A 24,552-nucleotide genomic window follows, 5' to 3' on the forward strand; every position below is an offset into this window, starting at 1 on the left:
GTGTAACTCGCAACAATGTTGCATTTCTTGCCTCCGGCCATGGAATCAGTGAGCTGCTACTGCAGTTTCTGAGATCCTCACCAGAATGGCCTAGTCTGCCCCCCCTCCTGTTTGTTCAGAGATAGTCTGCCCCTACCCATTCCATTCACCCACACTGCCCCTTATTTCCTTTCCCACCCTGGAGACAGTTAGTACAAGACCCTCCTCTGTCCATCCCCCATGGTGAGGCCATCTCTTTTTACTGGTTTCTAACTAATAATCACCACTACATACCATCCACAAGTATTTGTATCCTGCTGCTTTCCCCAATAAAGTGGAGGAAATATTACAGGGCTTGGAGTGATTTAAAAGGGAACTGAGTTAATGCTATCGGGAGCCATTCACACACTAAACGCGACCCTGGCTTCAGAAAAGTTGTAAAGTAGAAAAAGGTCACATTGCTGTACATATAGTGTTATACTTAAGGGTATGTTTGTTATTGGGTTGAGTGCTTGTAAGACACATTTCTGGAATGTATAGTTAGGGGCTGTAAGTGTTGGGGTGCAGTTGTTGGAGTGCAGAGGAAAATAACTTGAGTACCTGGCAGACACCTTGCTGTAGTGCATGTAGGATGCAATGACCACTCCTGTCTTCCCCTGATTTCCCTTTCACAAAAACAAGAAAAGCATGTTACTCTACAGCAGAATTCTGATAATAGCCACCCAGAGCAACCCTTGACCCCAATACTAAACTCTGACCTCGGGAGTGACCTTCAAAAAAAGGACCATCCAGACACCAGGAAGGTTTGACCCATGGTCTAATTCTAGCTCCATGCCTGGCTCTGCAATATACACTATGACCATGGTCCATACCTTGCAGTGTAGGACCACCACATGCTGCGCATCTGTGCTCAGCCAGGCCTCCATGGCTTTACAGATGGAGCAGATAACATCTAGCGGGGGGGCGTGGCAATCTGGCCAGAAGAAATCCTGCACCTGAGGAGATGAAAGGGGAGAGCCATTAATACATCACTGATGTTAAACTTGTTCACGTATTCCGATGCCTCTGGCAACCAAGGTGTTAAGAGGGGTATAAAATGAATAAAGAGGCACAGAGGCGGAACTCCCATATCTGTACCCCTCTGACCCCAGAGGGCAGCACCGAGATTTAATATATCTTGCAGTTTTCTGAGGGAGGCCCATATCCTGTTATCCTCTCGCTCACACAGGCTGACCCCACACATTACTCGTCTGCCATGATCACTGAGGGATTACATAGACCGACCACAGTGGACAGTATGAGTCACAAGACTCTAGGTTTACAGTGAGCTTTGCCTCTGAATGAAACCACTGGCCATTGTCCCTGTGGTCTCCCCCCTTCACTCACCATTGACACCTCTTCTATAGATCTGACTTACCTTAGGGTTGAGTCTGGTGATATCATGTCTTTTCTTTGATAGGTTAAAAAGCTGTTGGAGAACGGAGATAACAGATTGAATACAGCTATCATAAAGGGCAGCATTAACCCATTAACTATGTTTCTGAATCTAGGTTTGTTCAAAGCATCACTCCATTCAGCCTTTATTTTTCACACTCGAGACCTTATATACAGGGGTAGCCAACTCCAGTCCCGAAGGTCCACCAACAGGTCAGGTTTTAAGAATATCCCTATTTCAGCACAGGTGGCTCAATCAGTGGCTCCATCACAACTGATTGAGCCACCTGTGCTGAAGCAGGGAAATCTTTAAAACCTTACCTGTTGGTGGCCTTTGAAGACTGGAGTTGGCCACCCCTGTTCTATACTATAAGTACCTGCAAATAATCACTTCTAGCACTACTGGAAAGATCTGCAGAGTATCGCTTTGTTCACCACCTCTCTGAATTACATCTGCAGTGACCATCCTCTAATTGTTTCTCTGCTAGAAAGTCCCAAAGAGTATCTCTCCAATTACTTCTCTTCTGCTACAGGGATCTGCAGACCATCATGTCAGAATTAATGTTCCTGGTAGAAAGACCTGCAGAGCATCACTCTGTTCATTCCATCCCTGGCAGAATGACCTGCAGGGCATCGCTTCCTAAGCCTTTTCCCCTCTATGTTACCAGGTATTTGTCCTCATGCTTGGACCTCAGCATGGCGGCCACCTCACGCAGGTTGCTACGGTAGCGCTGCTCCTCCAGGACGGTTGGGAAGAAGACACTGATGATGCGTTCAGTGATGTATGTCAGGTCCAAGTCATAGCTGCGCTGGATCACATGATCCAAGCTAAAACTTCTGTATTGAGAGGAAGGAACATTAATAACAGTAATAAACAAAATTGCGATTGCATACAGCACTGTACATAGCATGTTCAGGCACAATAAGAAACTGGCCCGTGGAGCTTACCATCTCATTTTTGGTGTCCCCGAGGTAAAGGGAGATAAAGTGACTGATACTGTGATTGATTTTAACCTGGGTTAGGTTGCTATAAAGGCAGTGCCATTATCTTCTTCTCCGATACTCCTAATGACTTCTGGTATTGAAGCCATTAGGAGTATGTTTCTAAACCGCCTTACTGCTTTACATATGTGGTCAGGTTCAGAGCCAAGTACATAAACTGCTGAGGAAGTTAACCACTTTGCTGCCAGGGAAGTAAGCTTTGTGGCAGTGAAAGCTTTAGTAGTATCATGTTTGCCTTTGCTGCCAAATGTTGGATAGCAATAAGGTGCTCCTGAGAATGTCAAGAATGCCCATTGGGAATACAATAAAGTAACATGGTAACTACAACTGTAGGTTGTTCACCAAACAGGTAAAGCCGCAGCATAGGAAAGTAATCAAGTAGATCAACTGCTGCAGGTTGCAGTAAGCCTATTTTAATCTGGCTTTGCTGATAGGCCGGCGAAGCTTTAGGCTGCGTCCCCGCTGTCGCTGAGCGTGCTCATGCTTGAGAGCGGTGAAGGCTGTCCTTCTGCAATTTGCGAGCGCGAGCGAGGGGCGTGGCATTTGAGGGGTTCGTGTAATTGGCTGGATCGGGGCGTATTATTGAAGGAACTATCGTGACGTCATTTTGGGTCATGTGACCCTTCTGAGCGCTTGGAAATCAATTTTTCATGTCGCCCCAAGCACTGAGCCTTGCCGAGCGTATGTGCACAAAGCGTCAGCGTGGCCATGCTCATTAGATTACATTAAAGAGAGCGCGCCAAGCAGGAGCCCATAGGATGGATCCGACTCTCAGGTCATGTGTCCAAAGCAAAGTAGTAAGAGAGGAGGACAATGCGATACACTTAACAGGAAGTATGTACCCCACAACATGAGTGACAGCAGACTGGATGTGCTCCACAGAGGGACAAACAACAGGAAAGATATTCTACGAAAATGGGTTTATGTAGCTGGATTGGAACATCAGGCTTGGTCGGTTATTGAGAAACATTTGCCCCACAGCTGGGCAGTTATACAGGATGTGCAACAGAGTGGAGAAGTTATCAGGCAGTACGGTGCCCCAGGACTGGGCAGTTAGAGTTATTACAAATACAAAATACTAAATGGCGCTCAAAACACTCTATCTAAGTGCAACAGTGCAGTAACAGTGCTAATATACAGTGAAATAACACAAAATACTCGTGCACAAAAATATGAAAAAAATATGAAAAAAAGGACACTCAAACCCTTCACGGACTAGTTCCCACGTCCACACTCAAAGCAAAAACGAAATATCAGGGGAGCGTCAGTATCTGAAATAAAATAAATAAACTACCATAGTGCATAACGTTACAATAAAACATTGAGCAGGTAGAACTCCATAGGAATATGCTAGATTATGGATGATAAATCAAACATCAGTCATAAACCAGGAGGTTGGGAGAAAAAAGACCCAGTAGAGAGACACACAGCCAAGATGTTAAAATGCCAAAAAACACTTTATCCGACAATGATAAAAAATCAAGGCTTACAGGATACCAGATGATATAAGGCGTTGGTTTTAGAGTGATCTTGATGCCGAGTCGCGACCTCGGGAAACCCCCTCACACAACCGCCTCATTCACTGGCTCCGTCCTTGCTGCTAGTCCACGCCGACACGTCACTTCCGGTTTGCACGCTGGTAGCTGGCGTCACCGGAGCTGCTGCTGCAGACTGTAGCTTGTCTCCCTCTAGGATCTCACGCTGAGGGTTACGCTCTACGCGTTTCGCCGTGCAAGTCGACGGCTTCGTCAGGAGTGCTTTAACCCTAAGAAGGCTATCTTTATATACCCTCCATTATTACATTGACCTTTTCTCCCATTGGTCTAAATGTAATTCGATCTAAATTGACTAAGTCACTAATTGCCCTTACATACAATTTAAATCGTACACAAAGTTTATACAATGAAATTAAAATACAATGTTTAATATAATCAATTAAAAAAACTTCATTATTTGCAAAACATTTGTGATAGTAAAACATATACTAAAATACATAAAACTATAGAAAAAACTATAGTATGAATACACAACCCCCACTTAACTTAGAGGATGCGGCGATTGTTGTATCTCCAAAGACAAAAGAAGGAAAATATTATCAGTACAGAATATCAGTTTTTCACAGTCACATAATATAGCCAACTTTATACTTTTCAAGGGATCATAGATTTTAAAGGAAAGCATTTAACTCGAAATCAACATTTAAACCCAAAGGTACCAGTGATTTCAGAGTAAAGATCCAAAAACTCTCTCTTTTTTTCAAAGTAGTTATTCTATTTCCCCCTCTCCAGTGTGGTAGCACTTGCTCTAACACAGTGAATCTGAGACCTGATATATCACTGTTATGTTTTTGAATGAAATGGTTAGACAGATTATGTGTTGTTACACCTCTCCTTATGTTACCCACATGTTCCAGCACGCGTGTTTTTACTGGTCTTGAGGTTTGACCTACGTACTGTAGTCCACATGGGCAACATATAAGGTACACTACATGATCTGATTTGCATGTTAACATTTGTTTAATCTGAAACCTTTCATTAGTGATATTTGATGAGAAACTAAATTTATCATCACATGTTTGGCATGTAAATATAGATGTGATGATAAATTTAGTTTCTCATCAAATATCACTAATGAAAGGTTTCAGATTAAACAAATGTTAACATGCAAATCAGATCATGTAGTGTACCTTATATGTTGCCCATGTGGACTACAGTACGTAGGTCAAACCTCAAGACCAGTAAAAACACGCGTGCTGGAACATGTGGGTAACATAAGGAGAGGTGTAACAACACATAATCTGTCTAACCATTTCATTCAAAAACATAACAGTGATATATCAGGTCTCAGATTCACTGTGTTAGAGCAAGTGCTACCACACTGGAGAGGGGGAAATAGAATAACTACTTTGAAAAAAAGAGAGAGTTTTTGGATCTTTACTCTGAAATCACTGGTACCTTTGGGTTTAAATGTTGATTTCGAGTTAAATGCTTTCCTTTAAAATCTATGATCCCTTGAAAAGTATAAAGTTGGCTATATTATGTGACTGTGAAAAACTGATATTCTGTACTGATAATATTTTCCTTCTTTTGTCTTTGGAGATACAACAATCGCCGCATCCTCTAAGTTAAGTGGGGGTTGTGTATTCATACTATAGTTTTTTCTATAGTTTTATGTATTTTAGTATATGTTTTACTATCACAAATGTTTTGCAAATAATGAAGTTTTTTTAATTGATTATATTAAACATTGTATTTTAATTTCATTGTATAAACTTTGTGTACGATTTAAATTGTATGTAAGGGCAATTAGTGACTTAGTCAATTTAGATCGAATTACATTTAGACCAATGGGAGAAAAGGTCAATGTAATAATGGAGGGTATATAAAGATAGCCTTCTTAGGGTTAAAGCACTCCTGACGAAGCCGTCGACTTGCACGGCGAAACGCGTAGAGCGTAACCCTCAGCGTGAGATCCTAGAGGGAGACAAGCTACAGTCTGCAGCAGCAGCTCCGGTGACGCCAGCTACCAGCGTGCAAACCGGAAGTGACGTGTCGGCGTGGACTAGCAGCAAGGACGGAGCCAGTGAATGAGGCGGTTGTGTGAGGGGGTTTCCCGAGGTCGCGACTCGGCATCAAGATCACTCTAAAACCAACGCCTTATATCATCTGGTATCCTGTAAGCCTTGATTTTTTATCATTGTCGGATAAAGTGTTTTTTGGCATTTTAACATCTTGGCTGTGTGTCTCTCTACTGGGTCTTTTTTCTCCCAACCTCCTGGTTTATGACTGATGTTTGATTTATCATCCATAATCTAGCATATTCCTATGGAGTTCTACCTGCTCAATGTTTTATTGTAACGTTATGCACTATGGTAGTTTATTTATTTTATTTCAGATACTGACGCTCCCCTGATATTTCGTTTTTGCTTTCAGTTAGAGTTATTAGATAGGATGGACCCCAAGGTAGGGCAGTTATCACACAGGTCGTGTCCAAGGGCAGGACAAATATTAGATTAGATGCCCGCCAGGCTAGTCAGTAGGGTGATGTCTCACCTTGGCAGTGAGCTCCGCTGTTTGAGGTTGAGAGATTTTGTGGAACCCTGAATAACAAAAGAAGACAGCGATATTACACAACATATGCCAAGTATCTACATTTTAAAAAAAGGTTCATTTGAATATATATGATAAAGAAGCAATCCCCCTGCTAGGTTTTTGTAAAAAAAAAATATATATATTTTTATTTCATAATCTGAATGAAGTTCTCCTCCAGAGCTGAACTGCACTATTCCCAGCTTCTGAGATCCTCTGGTTCCATTTTGGGTGGCAGCAGCGACCATTTTGTATTATTTTCTGTGTCTTCTTTGGAAAGGGCATTGCGTTAACTGGAACAGCCGTTAGTGATAATGAGATACAAAAAAAGGCGTCCCCACCTGACATCACATATCCACTAAATTCCATCAAGGTAACCCAGGAACCCAATGTTACGTTAAGTCAAACCTCAACTCTGGGTTACGCTCATGCAGACCCTGAAAAAGTGCACAGTGACTAAGTAAATGGGGGTTTGGGGATGTAGCCATTTGGAAGCTATACAAAATACATCAATAGAATGATTGTGATACCCCTCATTAGAAACTAACATACTTTGAGATTCATTGCTAATCTTTTCTGATCAGCAGAAACTCGTCATCTCTCTCTTCCCTATTTTCTTTATCTCGATCAGTTTTACATAACAGCAGTGAGATAAGGACAGGTTTGTGCTTTTCATCTAGAAGCAGAAACTAGGACATTAGCAATGAATCGCAATACACGTCAAACTTCTGCTAAGGAAATATATTGAACTCAATGATTTTCTTTTAGATTTTCTTTTGTAAACCATAAGGAACACACGTATTTTACCCTTTTAAGACTACTTTGTTTAAAACGTTATGTTCTGGCTGTAGAACCAGCTGACAGCAGCACCAGCGACCCAAAGAGGGTAAGAAGCTTCTACCACCACATCTACTTCCAATACATAGTGTGCAACTACATTAACTTGCTAACCCCTTGGCAATGTGCTGCACCTCTCTGGCAGTCCAGGATGTAAGCTTGCCAGGTGTCGCTAATTGAGAAGCACAGGGTGTGAAATGCCAGGATAGAAAATAAAAAATACGTTTTTAGACCTATAGAGAGCTAACACTCAATCAAGCTAACAATGGTTGTGAAATACAGAGGAAATGAGCACAGAATACTAAGAGGAGCATGTTCTATTGATACAGACACGTGTGTAATGAGGATAGGATTCTGAAGGCGAAGACACCTTGCTGAAATGGGCCCCAAACTGTGTTTTATGGCACTGGAAGGTGTCTTGTGGCATAAGACTGCTTAGTAAATACAAATCTCAGTCCTCTTATATTTGGTAAGAAAGAGCTGAGAGGGGGTTAGTTGTGTATAAAGACAGTACTGTGTGCGTCTTTGCAAGAGGGTAATATTTTCCCTCTGACAAGTAATGCTCTTTAAACCCTACTTAATACTGTTATTAAATAACCTTTGATGGGTTTCAACATTAGGACAGTATTTCGGCAGGTTTTCCTCTCTTGTATCTCCCTCCCTTCGCGGTTGTAATTTTCTCTCCCTTTCTCCCTCCCTCTTCTGGAACTAGCTGTGTCACTCTCTCCCCGTTGGAGACGCAGCCAAGAAAAACTTCGCGCAGAAATCCAGCCACGTCCTGTTCCTTGCCATCACCCCGTCCCCCTCCTTTTCCTACGGCTCCATTAACCCGTTCCCGGCTGGACATGCAGAGAAGCGTCTCTCCATCCTCACCATGTGCTGAATGCTCGGTCCTGGGGCTGTTCTTCTCCTCTGGATAACAGGGAAACCATGTTAGTGGCTACTGCCTGTCACAGACGTTAAACCAAAACACCTTACATACCGCACTTCCCCACACTCCGTACCACTCAGCCCCTTGCATTCCACAGAAGCCTGTAACCATTACACACAAACAGACCCACAAACCAAACTGCTGCAAAGAGTGCGATTTGGGCATCTGCAATCTTAATTAATGTTCACTGTAGCTTGTCAGTTTGGCCTTGTGGTCTTTCCTTGTCCCATGAAAGGTTTCCACTGGACCACCGGGACAAGTTGTTCAAGTCCGCTATTTATGGTTCTCTTTTCTCAAGAGAACGAAATAGATACAAATCCCTTTCAGAAAGAGCAAAGCTCCAACTTGGTAAGGTGGATTCAGTTGTATCCATGTAATTTGGAGAAATATTTTGAGGTTAATGAATGAATATTGGGGTCTAATAATCCTGTGGCTGCCAAACGGGGGGTTGTAAAGTTGTGTACTGCGTGCTCTTGGGGCAGCAAAGATAGTGGTTACCAGAACCCAGGGCCGCCAACAAAGGGGTCTGCCGGGGTTGGCGTCCCGGGCCCCGGCCGTGCCTGTTTCATTAAAAAAAAAATAAGAAAAACAAAATGTCGGCGATCCCCGTGCGCATGTGCAGAGCCGAGGTCTTGGCGCGTATGCGCAGGGAAAGCAGTGTGTCTGGCCTGCTGCCTGTGGCCTGCTCCCACCCCCCGCTCCCAACGTAGGACAGAGGGGAAGTAACGTGGCAAGCCCACGCCCACCAACCCAGCTACTCCTGCGCCCGCCAACCCAGCTCACCCCGCGCCCGCCAACCCAGCTCCCCCCGCGCCCGCCAACCCAGCTCCCCTGCGTGCTAAATAATTTTTTTTCCGCGATAGGTGCGTAATGGGTTCGGGAAGGGGGGGGTGGAGGGGGCCCTGCTCCTTTAATTTGTCCTGGGCCCCATGATTTCTGTTGGCAGCCCTGCCAGAACCCTTCCACTTACCATATCAGCCGATGGAGGGGAGCAGCAGCCGGGAGGCACCTGGAGCAAAGGAGGGACACGTGTGAAAGGGGAAAGGAAAACAGGAAGGAAGCAATGCTTTGGAGGGCAATGTATTTGGGGATTGGACACTGCGATGGAGCAATGCTCTTCCGATCTGTTTTAGGCCTCGGCCATGGTTATTGCTGGCGAGCGGAGTCGCGCTGAGAGAAAGCGGGTGCTTTCCCTGGCCTGGTGACGTCCGTGGGCGTGTCGGCGGGCGGGCCAGTGACGTCACGGAGCTGGTTTGCCCTCATTGGGTGAACTGCTCACGTGACCGGCCCTGCGCTCCGGCAAGCGGAAGCGTAGGCGAGCCCCTACTAAAGCCGCTCTCATTGCGGCTGTAGGGGCTCAGTGCCGAGCGGAAGCGCGCCTCCGCCCGCAAGCACTATCCATGGACGCGGCCTTAGACAGTAAGGGTTACATGACTGACACTGCGGGTTGATCTGTTAGGAAAGAGTTTACTGCTAAAGGGGTCGGTGTAAAATGTAATGAAGAGCTACTCTGCAGATGTCATTGTTAGTTAAGGAACATGATGCTGTGCAGCCGGGGTGGCCAACTCCAGTCCTCAAGGGCCACCACCAGGCTGCCACGTATTAGGGATATCCCAGCTTCAGCACAAGTAGCTTAATCAGTAGCTCAGTCAGAATGAAATCCCTAATACCTGGCAGCCTGGTGGTGGCACTTGAGGATTGGAGTTGGCCACTCCTGCTGCACAGCATCATGTTCCTTAAGTAAGTGAGTTCTTTACAATTAAATGACAAGTAACTGCTCAAATAGCAATAATAAGTGGGCCTCTGAACAGAAGGGGTTAATGAATTAATGTTCTGCAGGAGATCAACAGAAGGCTTGATTCACAGGCTCACTGAGGCTGCACAGGTTGCAGCTCTAAATATAGAAAAACGAGAGCTCTCCACCCAGGGCTGGGACAGAAGGCCCATTCACACCCAGCCTCCCTACATGGAACATCCAGCACCCCCGCCTCATCCTGACTGAGGCTCTGTCAGGATGGAAAACTCCCAGTATTCTACCTCACAGCCACAACATGAACACAGAGACCTGACTATACCTACAAAGGGGCACAGAGCAGGGGGGTTGCATCGCAGGGAGAACACACGGCACGGGGGAGGATGATGAAAAACTTTAATGTGCACGGAGAACATGCTGCAAAGAGATGCTGAGAATGGAGAATGCAGTGCTGGGGGTGCAGAGTAGCGATTGGGTTACACTGCAGATGGGGTGCAGAGTAGCGATGTCACAGCGCAGGGAGGAGGTGGGGGAGACTAAAAGGAGATAATAGAGCCGTCTCTCACCTTTCCTTCACATTTCTTGTGACTTGTAATCTTGCATACTGAAAAATAGCAACAAATATACATCACACACCACTCAGGATATGTAGACAGATAGATACAGCAGATAGACTAGAGCAGTGTTTTTCGACCTTTTTATGGTTATGGAACCCTATAATTATATTGTGAAATTCTGAGGAACCCCAAACCTCTCTAATAGTGCGTCTGAGATCAGATGCATTGTAAGCAACCCCAACCCTCTCTAATAGCGCGTCTGAGATCAGATGCATTGTAAGGAACCCCAACCCTCTCTAATAGGGCATCTGAGATCAGATACGAAACCCATAAGCACAACACGATGTGGTATCCCACAAGCGCTAAACCTATGGCTACTGATAAGCACATTCAATTTATACACAAAGATGGTGGCATTTATTTCAGTCTTTCCCTGCAACGTCCTACATATGTTACATTTGTACATATATGACCTTCCCTAAACACCATCCTCAATAAGCAACTTCAGCTTATCCATAACGTGAGAATTCACAGTCTGGTGTAAGAAAAAACATTTTTGCCTTTTTATCTAAAAGCCTTGGCTATGTTGATCACATGAGCTTTAATAATTTTGCCTTCCATGAAATATCTTTGTACTTACTGTGGCAATGGCAAGGCGGACTTCCCGGGATGCTAATAAACATCGAGTCTAAGCAGTTGTAGCTTTACAGAGACTGTTTTTGTTATACGTTTAGATTTAAAATCAGATACTATTCTCATTCTCACTAGTGTATTTATCATATTTTTCTTGGGTGACTATGGTAGTAATGACATATTATATTTGTTCATAACTGAGAGTACTTTAATACATAAAGGACCCTGTGGTTTCCCATCAAACTCTGCAAATATTCACTCATTTAAATTGGAACAAGCTTTTTTCATTGTCTACTTTTTTTTACCTAAACTCAATATTATAATAGAAAATACAAATAAAGAGCTAAATTAAAGAATTCCCGATATGCTTGTCTACAATTGTCGACTGTAGTACATATTTAGAGTAAAGTTTTTTTAATATATATACATAGTTATATAGTAGATGAGGTTGAAAAAAGACATATGTCCATCTCTTAAACCTATGCTAAAATTTAGATGATACTTATCCTATATTTGTATTTACTGTATTTTTATCCAAAGGAAGGCAAATGAAAAAAACCCCAGTGAAACATCCTTCAATGATGTCTCATAAGAGGAAAATACATTCCTTCTTGACTCCAAATATTGTCAATCTGAAGACCCCCTGCTCCCGTACACTAGTATGAAAAACCCCAAAAACTATTTATCATAATCGTAGCGACTAGCCGCTAAGGTTATGAAGCTGCTTTCATTTTATTTTTTACTACTAGTGTACGGGAGCAGGGGGTCTCCTGAGCTGAACCACATTGATTTCATAAACTATAGAGAAACCCCCGCTACTGCTTGCAATAATGAGTTGATAATGATGAGTGTAGCTAATGGGGCAATATGAGAATGATATACAATGGAGAAAAGAACCCCAGTAAAGTACTCATACACTGTGTTGAGATGATGGTGTAAATATAAAACTAGACTTTATTAGAAACATATTAAAACAATGGGGATTAAAATAGGATTAAACGGTGTATCACTACGCTTAGTTACCTGAGGGATATGGTAATCCCTAGGTAGGTAGTCGTTATTAAAGTGTTGCTTGAGTACACTAGTCCCCAGCCACCTATGTTAGGGAAGCCTGGGGGAAAGATAGAATGAGGGATTATAATCACTATTCTTATATGGAATGCCAAATTATATACTTGTAGTGCATTTGGTGCAATAATATTGAAATTACACTGCTAATACTTGGTTGGTTGCAGAGCCTATAATTAGCAATAAATTGTCATTTTGATCTTGATACGATAATGCATCTATGTTGCCTTAGGGTTAAATGAACAGTATAACAATACTGCCTTAAGGATATACATCAACTGTAGCGCTAGGTCATAATGATAGGACCTGTAGCTCTATTTGGTATTGCACGATATAGTTATAATGTAGTGTGCTGCACTTCTAAGACCTATTGCTAACTGCAGTAGTTGATAGACTAAATAGAACACCATGTAGATAAATGGTGGCAGTTGCTGTATACTATGCCCCAGACCTGAAAGGGTGTGCTATTCATCCAAATAAGGTTGTGAACTGACTAGGTCAGTAGAGATCACTCACGCTTGTCTGTGTGAGTGGATGCAGTATTCCTCTGCTTTTCTGATCTTAATACAGTTGTCTATCCCAGATATATTTTATATATATTCTGCCTTGTCCCTCACGTATTTGTTTTCATTTCATTTAACTCTGAGGACAACATCGCAAGCCATTCCTGTGGAGAAGACCAGAGACGCTTTACTTCACACCAGAGGAGAAGAAAAGTACAAGCGGAAAGAACACAGAAGAGAAAAACACCTAAAGTAAAGATACCTTGATGTGAAAGCATTTACACAAGGCCGTGTAAGTGTTTATGTTATTGTACACTTCATTTCACATCACAGTTCTATACCATTGTAGTATATGAAACGTCTGTCTAGTCCCTCAACCTGTGCTCCCCCATTTTTTGTCTGTTTTTCAGTGGATTGAAATAACCATAATCTCTGACATAGAGCACCATGTGTATAATGATTGATATACCTAAAATTCCCTAAATAAGGGGTTACTATGCAGAGTGTAGTGATGTAAGGCACCAATATGGTATATATGGTGTATTAACAGTTAAGCTCACCAAATGTAGAACGTGAACTATACCTTACTAGCCCTGAATAGGGTTACTCTGCTGTAACAGTAATTGGTATTGAGCAACAGCACAGGTAAGTATGCTCTGCAGTATCTGTATACTTGTCAGTTAAAATATAGATAATCCCTAGGTAGAAGGCTCCCTTAGACCATCGGGTAATACAGGAGTGTACACTGTGCAGGAGCTGAGTCTCAGCGCTGCCTGCTCTGTCATTAAGTCTGTGTAGCAGCGTCTGTAACAGAGGGCTCAGTGCCTGCACCTAAATGAGAAGTTCTGCCGACGTGCACGTTTCGCTAGTAGTGCTCAATCATGGCCACATTGATTTTAGCCTCGGGGACCCCCTACTTTCCGAGATACTGGCCCGGTATGGGGTGCCGGTATTCCCTGTGCGTTTAAATCTCCCAAAATGTAAACATTGCGGGGATACCGGCACCACATACCAGGGCCTGTATCTCGGGAAGCAGGGGGTCAACGAGGCTGAAATCAATGTGGTTCAGCTCAGGAGACCCCCTGCTCCCATACACTATTAGTAAAAAATAAAATTAAAGTAGCTTCATTACCTTAGCGGCTATTCTCTAAGGCAATGAAGTGTTTAAGACAGTAGCTCGTTTATTGGGGGCAGATGGGCTGATTGAAGGGGGTACTTGGCCCAGGTTGGGTGGTTAGGCCTACTGGGTAGTAACCACTATGGTAATGAAGGGGTTGACCGCCCCCTCCCCCCCGCTACCCACCCGGTGGGCCTAACCACCCACCCAGGGCCAAGTACCACCTTCACCCAATCCCTCTATCCCCAATAAACATTAAAATACCTACTACCTGCCAATACACAACTCATCCCCTGTACCCCCAACAACTCCCCCCCCTCACTAACACATACAGTACAGTAATGGGCAAAATTACTATTATCCCGATATGGATAATAGTGCATTTGCCCATTTAAAATAAAACCAGCCCGCATAAAGTAAAAGGGAAGGAAGCCAGTCAATCAGGAAGGCTGTGCTTCCCCCACCTTTAAGATGACGTCACCAAAAACAAGATGGCTGCCATCACATGTTATATGAGCATGCTTTAACACTGTGCCAATCAATGGGTAGCAGGGGTGGAGGGTGGGGGTAGTTTCACCGGAGGGGGCAGTTAGGCCTCCCGGGTGGGTAGCGGAGGAGGGGGTTAACCTCTTAATTACTATAGTGGTTCCTAACCGCTAAGGTGCTTAAAGGGGTTAGTGGTCATTAGTTTGCATTTTTTATTGTTATATTGCTGCCAACGGAGGACAAGGACGGTGATGAGGATGGCCTTCATCCTGGCAGGGGTAAGTTCAAGTTTTATTTACTTTATGCTGGCTGGTTTTATTTTTATTGGGCAAATGCATTATTATCGATATCTGGATAATAGTAATTTTGCCCATTACTGTACTGCATGTGTTGGGGTTGGGAGGGGGGGGAATTTGTATTTATTTTAATATATTGCACTGCAAAAAAAATTTTGAATTTGTAAAAGCGCTATTAGCCATCTTTGGTGAATAGCACTTTTACCCATTCCTTTTATTGGTACAGGGGGTGGGTGAATGTGGTAGTTACCCCAGGGGTGTGTTTAGGCCTTGCGAGAGGGTAGCGCGAGGGGATAACCCCTTCATTACCTTAGCGGTTCTAACTGTTAAGGTAATGAAGGGGTTAACTTCTACTGCGACCTTCCCGAAAGGCCTAAACACCCACCCTGGGGCAACTACCACCTTCACCCACCCCCTGTACCAACAACTATGCAGTGCCTGCTATTTAACCCTTTCATTACCTTAGCGGTTAGCCGCTAAGGTAATGAAACTGGCTGCAATTTTTTTTTACTGCTCAGGATTGATTCCGGAGGCTGGCGGGGACCCCCGGGGACCCACTGACCCCCCCCCCCACGGAGACCACTGACAACCCCGGGGACCAAAAGAAGAGGTTAGAGAGAGAAAGCGGGAAGCCCAAGGGAGAGAGGGGTCTTCAATGTGGCAGTTGAAGTCCCCAAGGAGAAAAACAGGGGAGTCTGAGGAGAGAAAGAAAGAGAGCCAGGATTCAAAGTGAGAGAGAAAGGCAGAAGGGGGATGAGTAGAGGAAGGTGGGCGATAGATGATCACCACATGGACAGGGAGAGAAGATCTGGACTGTGTGAACCTCAAAGGAGGGAAAAGCAAGAGAGGGAGGAATAGGAATGGTTAGGTAGCGGCAGAGAGAGGAGAGCAGGAGCCACACACCTCCACCCCTGCCATCAGGGCGCAGAGTGTGGGAGAAGGAAAGGCCAGCATAAGAGAGGGCAGCTTCCAGAGCAGAGTCAGACTGAGTGAGTAGGTCTCAGTTATAGCAAATAGGAGCAGAGAGTGAGAGAGAAAGAAGTCATGCACAGAGAGGAACTTGTTAGAGAGGGAGCGAGCATTCCAAAGGGCACAGGAGAAAGGGAGAGAGGAGGGAGGGTAGCAGGGGATGGGTATGAGGTTGGAGGGGTTTACACCAGAAGGAGTAGAAGTTGTATGTGGAAGGCGAGGACGAGAGCAAGTAGAAATAAGGCAGGGACCAGGATTGGGAGAGATATCCACAGAAGCATCATATCTCATCATATCTCCCTCAGTCCCATCAGCATATATCCCCCAGCGCCCCTCTTTATCATCATATCTCCCTCAATCCCCATCATATCTCCCCCAGCACCCCTCATCATCATATCTCCCTCAGTCCTCCTCCTCATCATATCTCCCCCCCCTCCATATGCATAACTGATAACGGGGCGGCAGGCCCCAGGAGGTATTAAATTACAGGCTTTAGCCGGCAGTCAGAGCAGGACCTCACGAGGTAAGAAGCAAGCTCTAGCAACAGACACCGGGTCGCACTGCTAGAGAGCGTCACACTGCTAGAGCGCGCTCCTACCCTAGGAGCTCCTAAACATGATCTAGTTTTGATATTTTCTCCATCTGTAAAAGTATTTTGGCTTCTTCAATCTCACAGAAATTTGATAGTTTATAGCATATCCCTAAAAACATTTTCTTTGAACTTTTACCTCCACTGCTACTTTCTATCCTCAACATCTCAATTTTCATAATTCCCCACATAAACATCTTTCCTTAGCATAGGTTTTAAATCCAGTTTCACATATAAACATACTCCACCATCTCTTCTATTTTCTTGATCTTCAAAAGGGAATAACTCTCTAAATGAACTGCCCCAGTCATGAGCTTCATCCCAGCATGTTTCAATAATGCCTATGGTATCATACTGCTCTCATCAGCTCCTGCCTTTCTACTCCAATTGGATCTGAATGGTAGAGGAGGACATTGTGTTCCATGAAGGTGGGATGGATCAGGGTCATGTGAACACTAATGCAGAGATGCAATAAGTCAAACTGTGTTACTTCATGCCATTCATTGTGTGTATCATACTAGCCAACTTTTCCTATTTATAATTGTAATAAAAATGTCGGGGATATTAATTATTTTAATAAATCTGGTTCTTCCGGGGTTAACGTTGGTTTGAAATTGTGTTAAAAATACAATAATTGTTTTTAGGACAGGCCAAGATCCTTCCTGTGTCTGTGCTGATCTACAAAGAGGTCTTAATTGGGGGTCTATCACTGACGGCCACAAAAAGTGAAATATGTATAGTTTAGAAGGCTGTAGACGATAGCCAGATCATGGGCTGTCAGCCTCAAATAAAACCTTAACATTCTTTAAATATCCACTTGTGCATTACACAGAAAGGTGACAAACAGGTCACCACTTAGCTGGAGGGCTATATTAAAAATGAGGATATCATGGGATGACATCTATTCTGAAGAATAACGAATAGATATTCGAAACAGTTGCAATTAGACGGATGCAATGAGGCCAAACAATTGATATTTCGGAGGTGGCAAGAGACAGATATCCATTTGTTGCTCAAATTTAGGAGGAATATTAGTATCTCTTTATATATCATCACTGTGAAATCCTGCGCTCTGCTTACTTGGAAGACATTGCTACTATCAAAGGACTTTTGGAGCGGTCCTAAAATGTTTTTTGAATTGCTTTACAACTAAATGAACGCATTATGTATTGCACTATTGATGGTGTTGGGAAAATGTATACTCATAGATTTCTGTATTCACATTGTATTGGTTTTTACTAATGTGTTAAGTATTTGTTCACTCCACATTATCACAAGATTTGTCACTGTTTAAGTATATCTTTCTGCACACTTATTGTTGCACAATATTGGTCCCAACACTGTTAGGAGCGCCCAGTTACAACCTTTCTAGTTTTCTCTTATATATTGAGTCAAACTTTTGAAATCTGAAGGGAGTTTTTTCTTTCTTAAGTCAAAAAAACTGTCAGCCAGAGCTGATTTACGACATGGTGGGCTTATGTTGTGTCAAGAGAGAGTACAGTACATAAGTCTCACCAAGGTAATATGAAAATTAGAATTCAACAGAGGTATGTTTTCAGAGTAGAACACATGAATTCTCTTCTACACCAGTGACCTCTCTGGGACAGGACCTATGACATATGGTAATGTACTGTATAGGGATTTCTGTTTATGTGTTATCCTTTTATTTTAAGAAACTGGTCTGCACTTATTATAACTGTGTGTTCTTGTAATAATCTTATTCAATAACCAAAGCACTGTGTATATATATATATATATATATATATATATATATATATATATATATATATATATATATATAGCCATGCATAATAATGGTATATTACTTTCCTCTCTGTTGGCAGTAAGTCCTGGTAAGTACAGGTATGCCAGCAGTAGTTATGGAGGTTTTCCCTCACACCATGGTGAGGTGCCCTATGTATGGAGGGGAGTGGCTGTATGCTCTGAGTCCCTGGATAGTGACATCAGGGATGCGCCTGCCTCCTGAAGTATATAAGGCACAACACAGTTAGTTAAAGTGTTCCAGCAGCTGTGGGAAGTTGTTGGGAAGTTGTATTTTCCTGCAAAGGGATTGTAGGAACACTTTGTGACCCTAGTGCAGTAACTAGCGGTCCAGGTTGACCAATCAGCCTGTCTAAGCCACTCTGTGTCCAGGGACCTGGCGCAGAGCGGGTCTCCCAAGGAGAAGAGGGAATCCCACTTCAATTTGGGAGGGCGTACCTGGCAAAGGGCCAGCACGGAGAAATGTGCGGCTAGAGCCGGCAGCTGCATGGGGCAGTCTGCTACATCCCAATCTGCAATAAAGATGACCTTGTTAACGAGACCCCCACTGTGTGAGTGTGAAATTACTCAACAGTGGCAGTCACCACCAAGAAGGAGTTCCTCACCAGGACCATCTCCCTGCGGAAGCACAGATCCTGATGAGGTGGAGGCGCTGCACATGATGTAAGTTGAACTCGCACCCACTACCTCAGATACCTGTCCTGCTGGAAATCCCCTAATACCATCAAGCGGGAGACTCAGGAGTCCTGTTGCCTACAGGTGCACCACAAAACACGAACACGTAATGGGGGTTGGTTGCTAGAGTACCGGGGCCAATGTGAGATTGGGGGGGGGAAAACCCGTTACAATTGGAGGCGCTGCTGAGAGATATCTGTCAACAGGACAGGCTTTTGCTAGGCACGCTAGGAAACAGGGAAAGTGTATGCTGCCACTTTGTGCTGTGTTGGGATGGAACCGCAGGAGTAACCTGGGAACCTGAGAGGAGTTAGTGGGTCTGGAGAGGGGCTATAGCTGTCCGAGTCACCTTGAGGTAGTGCTAGGGGTAGGATGCCTGAAGGGATAGCCTGTTAACTAGGTCAGGAATCCTGGAGAGGGTCTGCACTAGGCTTACCAAGAGAGGTAGATGCCCAAGTACTGCATGGAAGCCCCAGAGTACTCTAGCCCATTTCAGATCACTTCCTAAAGGGAGCACAGACTGGGAGGAAGGAGATACAGTAGACACAGAGAGTGAGCCTAGCCTGAGGTAGTGCAAACACGAGTTAGATCTACGTTAGGTACATAGGTGGTGTACAAGGCATGTTTATTGTACTGATGTGGTAGCTGCCCCGCAGAGCGGAGCTCCATGTACAATAATCCCGTATACAGGGATCGAGAAACAACCGTCAGAATGGAGGATCTGCAAAGAGCAGAAGGTCCAGGATGCCGGAATGAGGAAGAAGAACAAGCTACAGGAGAGACTCTTGTGTGTTTGTTATGGAATGGCGTGAAAGCCGTGGCTGCGCCGTTTTTGTCCTGCCTATGTTCTCGGGAAGATACCCTCGAGACTAGTGAGGACGACAGCCTTGCGAGATGGGAGGAACGAAATGGACTTTGTTATACACCAATAAACAAACAGCCAGACGCTACCTCAAATATGAAGAAGGACAGTACTTACCAAAATGGCGGTTCCCGCGTTCCCGGGACACCGCGTGGGCCAGCTGCAGAAAGTCTTTCAACTTTGCAGTTTGCTAATTGTTGGCCAGGATTGGCGGCAATGTTGAAACTCCACCCTGTTGGGGAGTTTGGCGCGAAAGCTGGAGCCGCGCCCTCATGGACTATGACTCACTCCGCCCCTGTGCTGGGTCAGCCTACAAAGCTGCGAGCCATCCCCCTAGTTTCAACCAGGGGGAGTGGTCTGCAGTTCCACCGGATGCCGATGGAGGAAGTGGGGGGAAGGATTGCTCAACCATCCCCTGCACTTCAGTTGCGAAGAGCCATTGATCAATACAGACCGCTAAGACGAGTGCCTCCGTTGGTGACCATGGCTGAGCAAGCAGAGAAAGTGGAATAGAGTCCCTTGATATCTACCCATCCCTATTCGGCTCCAGGAGGCTTCCTGATTATCCGCGTAGAGGGTGTGGAGACAGTGGTCTGTCTCTGCCTGCAGTGCAGACTGCCTGGCGGAGCTGTGGGCAGCGAGGCTCGATGTCCTCATTGTGGACTGCAATATATGTGGCCTATGATGACGTTTGTGCCGGTACAAGCCGTGGGGATGAAAGATCCTACCCCGATGTCGGCAGCGGAGCTTCCGGGTGCACTGTGGAGTGCGAGTGCAGGTCCCGCGGAGCCGGAAACAAGCCGAGTTCTTAAGGCAGAGAAACCCAGCCATCGGAGAGGTGACCGGAAAGGAGCCCATCGACGGTCCCCTACTGGAATGCCCCGCCCGAACTGTAAATTAGAGTCCTCGGACGAGGAGTGTGCCAGGCTGGCAGATGCACAGGACTTGTTGACGGAGTACCATACCAGTGGTATTCCGTGGCGAGATGCTATTCCTCGTGGTGTGGAGACACGGAGTCGAGTGTCTCCAGTACCGCGACAACCCAATCGCCGGAGTCCCACTGCCTGTTGCCTACAGGTGCACCACCAAACACAAACACGTAATGGGGGTTGGTTAGACTACGTACCCGGGCCAATGTGAGATTGGGGGGGGGGGGGGGGGGGAAACCCGTTACATATATATATATATATATATATATATATATATATATATATAAAATCAAAAAATAAATAGATGATACCGTTCTGTGGCTAACGAAATGCTTTTATTTGTGCGAGCTTTCGAGATACACTGATCTCTTCTTCCGGCGATGTTACAATGAATGAAGCAAGGATTCATTGTAACATCGCCGGAAGAAGAGATCAGTGTATCTCGAAAGCTCGCACAAATAAAAGCATTTCGTTAGCCACAGAACGGTATCATCTATTTATTTTTTGATTATTGAAGCTCGGCTAACACGGTACTGATACCTCTACATATATATATATATATATATATATATATATATATATATATATGTATATATATATGTATGTATGTATATATGTATATATATATATATATATATATATATATATATATATAAATAAACCATAATACTGAGTTAAGTTATGGTGAGTAAAAAAAGTGACAAAAACCCTCCACAGGAAAGCAAATATGCAAATATAGCTGTATGCTCATCTGCATGTCTTAGGCAGGTCTGCAACCCCACCTTTCCCCATTATCACCCAGCATACAGCACTTCCACTGCAGCAAGGGATTCTGGGAAATGACATGCAAATGAGCACACAGTGTCACTTTTTGCCTCAATAACCATTTTTAACATGGTTCCCTATAGGCTTAAGCTTGCTGCATGGTCACAGCTTTGAGCACAGCCAGGGTTAAGGTGCATACCCAGAAAACCACCCACAGACAGCTGTTTCGACCTTGATGGGTCTCATCAGTGTGGGGTTGATTTTACTGGGAATGCAAGAGAGGCTAACCCTGGCTGTGCTCAAAGCTGTGACCATGCAGCAAGCTTAAGCCTATAGGGAACCATGTTAAAAATGGTTATTGAGGCAAAAAGTGACACTGTGTGCTCATTTGGATGTCATTTCCCAGAATCCCTTGCTGCAGTGGAAGTGCTGTATGCTGGGTGATAATGGGGAAAGGTGGGGTTGCAGACCTGCCTAAGACATGCAGATGAGCATACAGCTATATTTGCATATATATATATATATATATATATATATATATATATATATATATATATATATATATATATATATATATATATATACATACATATATATATATATTAAAACAAAACTTTAATAAGTGGTGCTTTGGGCTCGGAATGAACTGTTTCCACGCTTTGTAGAGAGTAAAGCACATTTTCAGACACATATTGCTATAATAGATTTTTGCGTGTTAAGTGCATAGTTTTTTGATAATAAACAAGAACCTTAGACCTTGGCAGATAAATACATAATTTATTTGTATATTTCTGTGGTGGTGGAAGCGGATATTATTGCATCCGAGTAAAGGTTAAATGTTAACTCATTGAAAGTACCTTGCACAGGAGAAAGGTGAGTTGGCTAGAGTTGTGTGTGTATTAACCCGGGTTACATATATGTCACATGCTCACAAGTGTGCTGTCTGTGACAGATAGTACATTGGGATGGATTGAAGGGAGATATTATTAATTTGAGGGACCTTTGCAGAAGGTGAAAAGTGGGTCAACTAGATAGCTGTGTATTTAACCCTTGTCCCATATGCAGGTCATGTTCCCACAGGTGTGCCGTACGTGACAATAATAATAACTATTTTATATAGCACTTTTCTCGCAGTGGCACTCAAACCACTTTACTCATTGTAAACTACAGGACTATAATTTCAGTGGATTTCAATGTCCACAAAGATCTTGGGGATATGCAAGCCACATACTTTCTGGATACCATAACGTTGCTTGGGTATAGACAACTAGCTCATGGTAGCACCCACAAGCAGAGTCAACACTAGACCTCATCTTTACAAATAGTAATTACGCAATCTCAACCACAATAGTACCATGGTCTGAACACACCATAATTGAAGCTTCTCTGTCTCCACTTCGTACATCAACTCAACCAACGTAGAAACTGCGTCCATGTAAACAACTAGACCTTATAGTCCGGCGTATCATCCTCACAGACATAGCCTCCGCTCTAGCAATCAACACTTATGTTTTTTTTTACTTTCTTAAACCTACAATATCTGGGTTAGAAATGCGGTAGACACAATCTCTCCCCTAAGACCAAGCAACAACAAGAGAAACCAGAACAGCGGATTCTCTCCTGATCCACTACCACGCAAATGCAAAAACAGGATACTTGTGTATTCCTGGATAAAAATGAACACTGCAAAAAAGCATTAGAGGACTACAAGACCCACCCAAGGTTATTCAATAAGCAGATCACACTTGCCAAGACAGCCTACCTGGCAACTAAGATAGAAACTGCAGATAACAACGCCAGATAAAATGTTAAGATAGTACCCACTCTGGTCCAGAGAAGTCTTAGATTTGCGCTGGGGTGGAGACGGGGTTAATTGCCCCCCCCCCGCCCCCCCGGCAGACCCTCTGGCCCACCCACGCGTCCGGGCTCCCCTCTCACACCATCCCCCCCTACCCCCTCTTCCTTCTTGTTTGACGCCCATCCCTCCCTTTCCCCCCACTCAGCCAAACGAGAAGCAAAAAGAAAAAGACTGCCGATGATCACAATTGTTTTACTTAACAAGACTAGACTAGCCATCCTAAAAACTCCGACAAGGAGTGGTGCGATCCTCGAAAACACCCAAATAGGGAAACTGGTGATAAGATATGTCTTCATTTCTGTGCATTATACTATGTCGCTGTCACAATTGTACTTATATATGCTCAATAAAAAAAAGATTGAAACAAAAAAAAGAGATAGTAGCCACTCTGACCAATCCCAGTTGCCTGAAAAAAGAACCAGAACCGAAGGAGCTCTGAACATTTTAATCAACATTCCCACTACAAGATCCAGAATATCAGAGGTTGCCTACAAGTCCACCTATAAAACAATAACATTTTAGACAAAAATCAGTCAGGCTTCAGAAGACTTAACATAACCAAAACTGCCATGATAAATGTGATGATGACTTGCTGACTTCTATGGACACGGGATCTCCATCAGTTCTCATCCTATTGGACCTCTCAGCTGTTTCCACTTAGTTGATCATAGTCTTCTATTATGCAGGTTCGAAACTGTTGCAGAAGAACACAAACAGTATGCATGAATGGGATATCAACCACAACACACAATACATGTGGATTACCCCAAGGCTCCATTCTGTCCCCTCTCCTCTAACATCTATATAAAGCTACTGGTTCATGTCATTGCAAGTCATGGTCTCAAGCATCGACACTATGCAGATGACACCCACCTGTGACTTCTACGCTAGGTATGCCATCTCACTCAACTGCCATTAAAGCATGCATTGCAAATATATGAACATGGTTGGAAGACAGTTGATTCAAACAAAACACGGACAAGACTATTATCAGAATAAAACTGATAAACTGAAGGACTTGAAAAACATCCAAATCCAAGACCTCTCCAATGCATACGCCAAGTGTAACGGACGTGCTCGCCACAAACCGGGACCGGACCGCGGGGCTGAGGTGGGGATGTGAATACACCGACCTTAGACCACGAAGCCGGTTCTGGATTGCGCAGTTCATAGTCATTTGTAGCAGGGGCAGGGTTGGAGAGGCCAGAGTAATCCATTGACACGCCAGGGTCAGGGTTGGAGACGGTAGGGTAGTCGATGTCCAGGCTAGAGTTCAGCAACAGGAAGTCAGGAGCACTCCGCTTCAGGGTAGCAGCTGAAGCGCGGTAAATACCCCTGCACGAGGAGCAGGAGCGGCCCATGATAAGGTCTCTGCAAGGGGAGAATGCAGGTCTCAGGAGAAAGGCAAAGCTGGTACTATGGGATCCAGCACTTCAGCA

At 44.1% G+C, this 24,552-nt stretch overlaps 1 protein-coding gene across 3 annotated transcripts in view; it reads right to left on the reverse strand.

The window, feature by feature from the left end:
• Nucleotides 1-24,552, reverse strand: part of TNS2 (tensin 2) — a 132,623-nt gene that overhangs the window by 46,639 nt on the left and 61,432 nt on the right. For all 3 annotated transcript variants that reach the window (XM_075591837.1, XM_075591835.1, XM_075591836.1), the window contains 8 exons: nt 10,591-10,628; nt 9,242-9,280; nt 8,214-8,252; nt 6,468-6,514; nt 2,079-2,250; nt 1,397-1,447; nt 852-974; nt 580-644 (listed from right to left, as the gene is read on the reverse strand). In XM_075591837.1, coding sequence (XP_075447952.1) covers nt 580-644; nt 852-974; nt 1,397-1,447; nt 2,079-2,250; nt 6,468-6,514; nt 8,214-8,252; nt 9,242-9,280; nt 10,591-10,628 — 574 coding nt within the window. The remainder of the gene's footprint in view (nt 1-579; nt 645-851; nt 975-1,396; nt 1,448-2,078; nt 2,251-6,467; nt 6,515-8,213; nt 8,253-9,241; nt 9,281-10,590; nt 10,629-24,552) is intronic.

The sequence above is a fragment of the Ascaphus truei genome, chromosome 3 (assembly GCF_040206685.1).
Source record: "Ascaphus truei isolate aAscTru1 chromosome 3, aAscTru1.hap1, whole genome shotgun sequence".
Classification (NCBI taxonomy): Eukaryota; Metazoa; Chordata; class Amphibia; order Anura; family Ascaphidae; genus Ascaphus; species Ascaphus truei.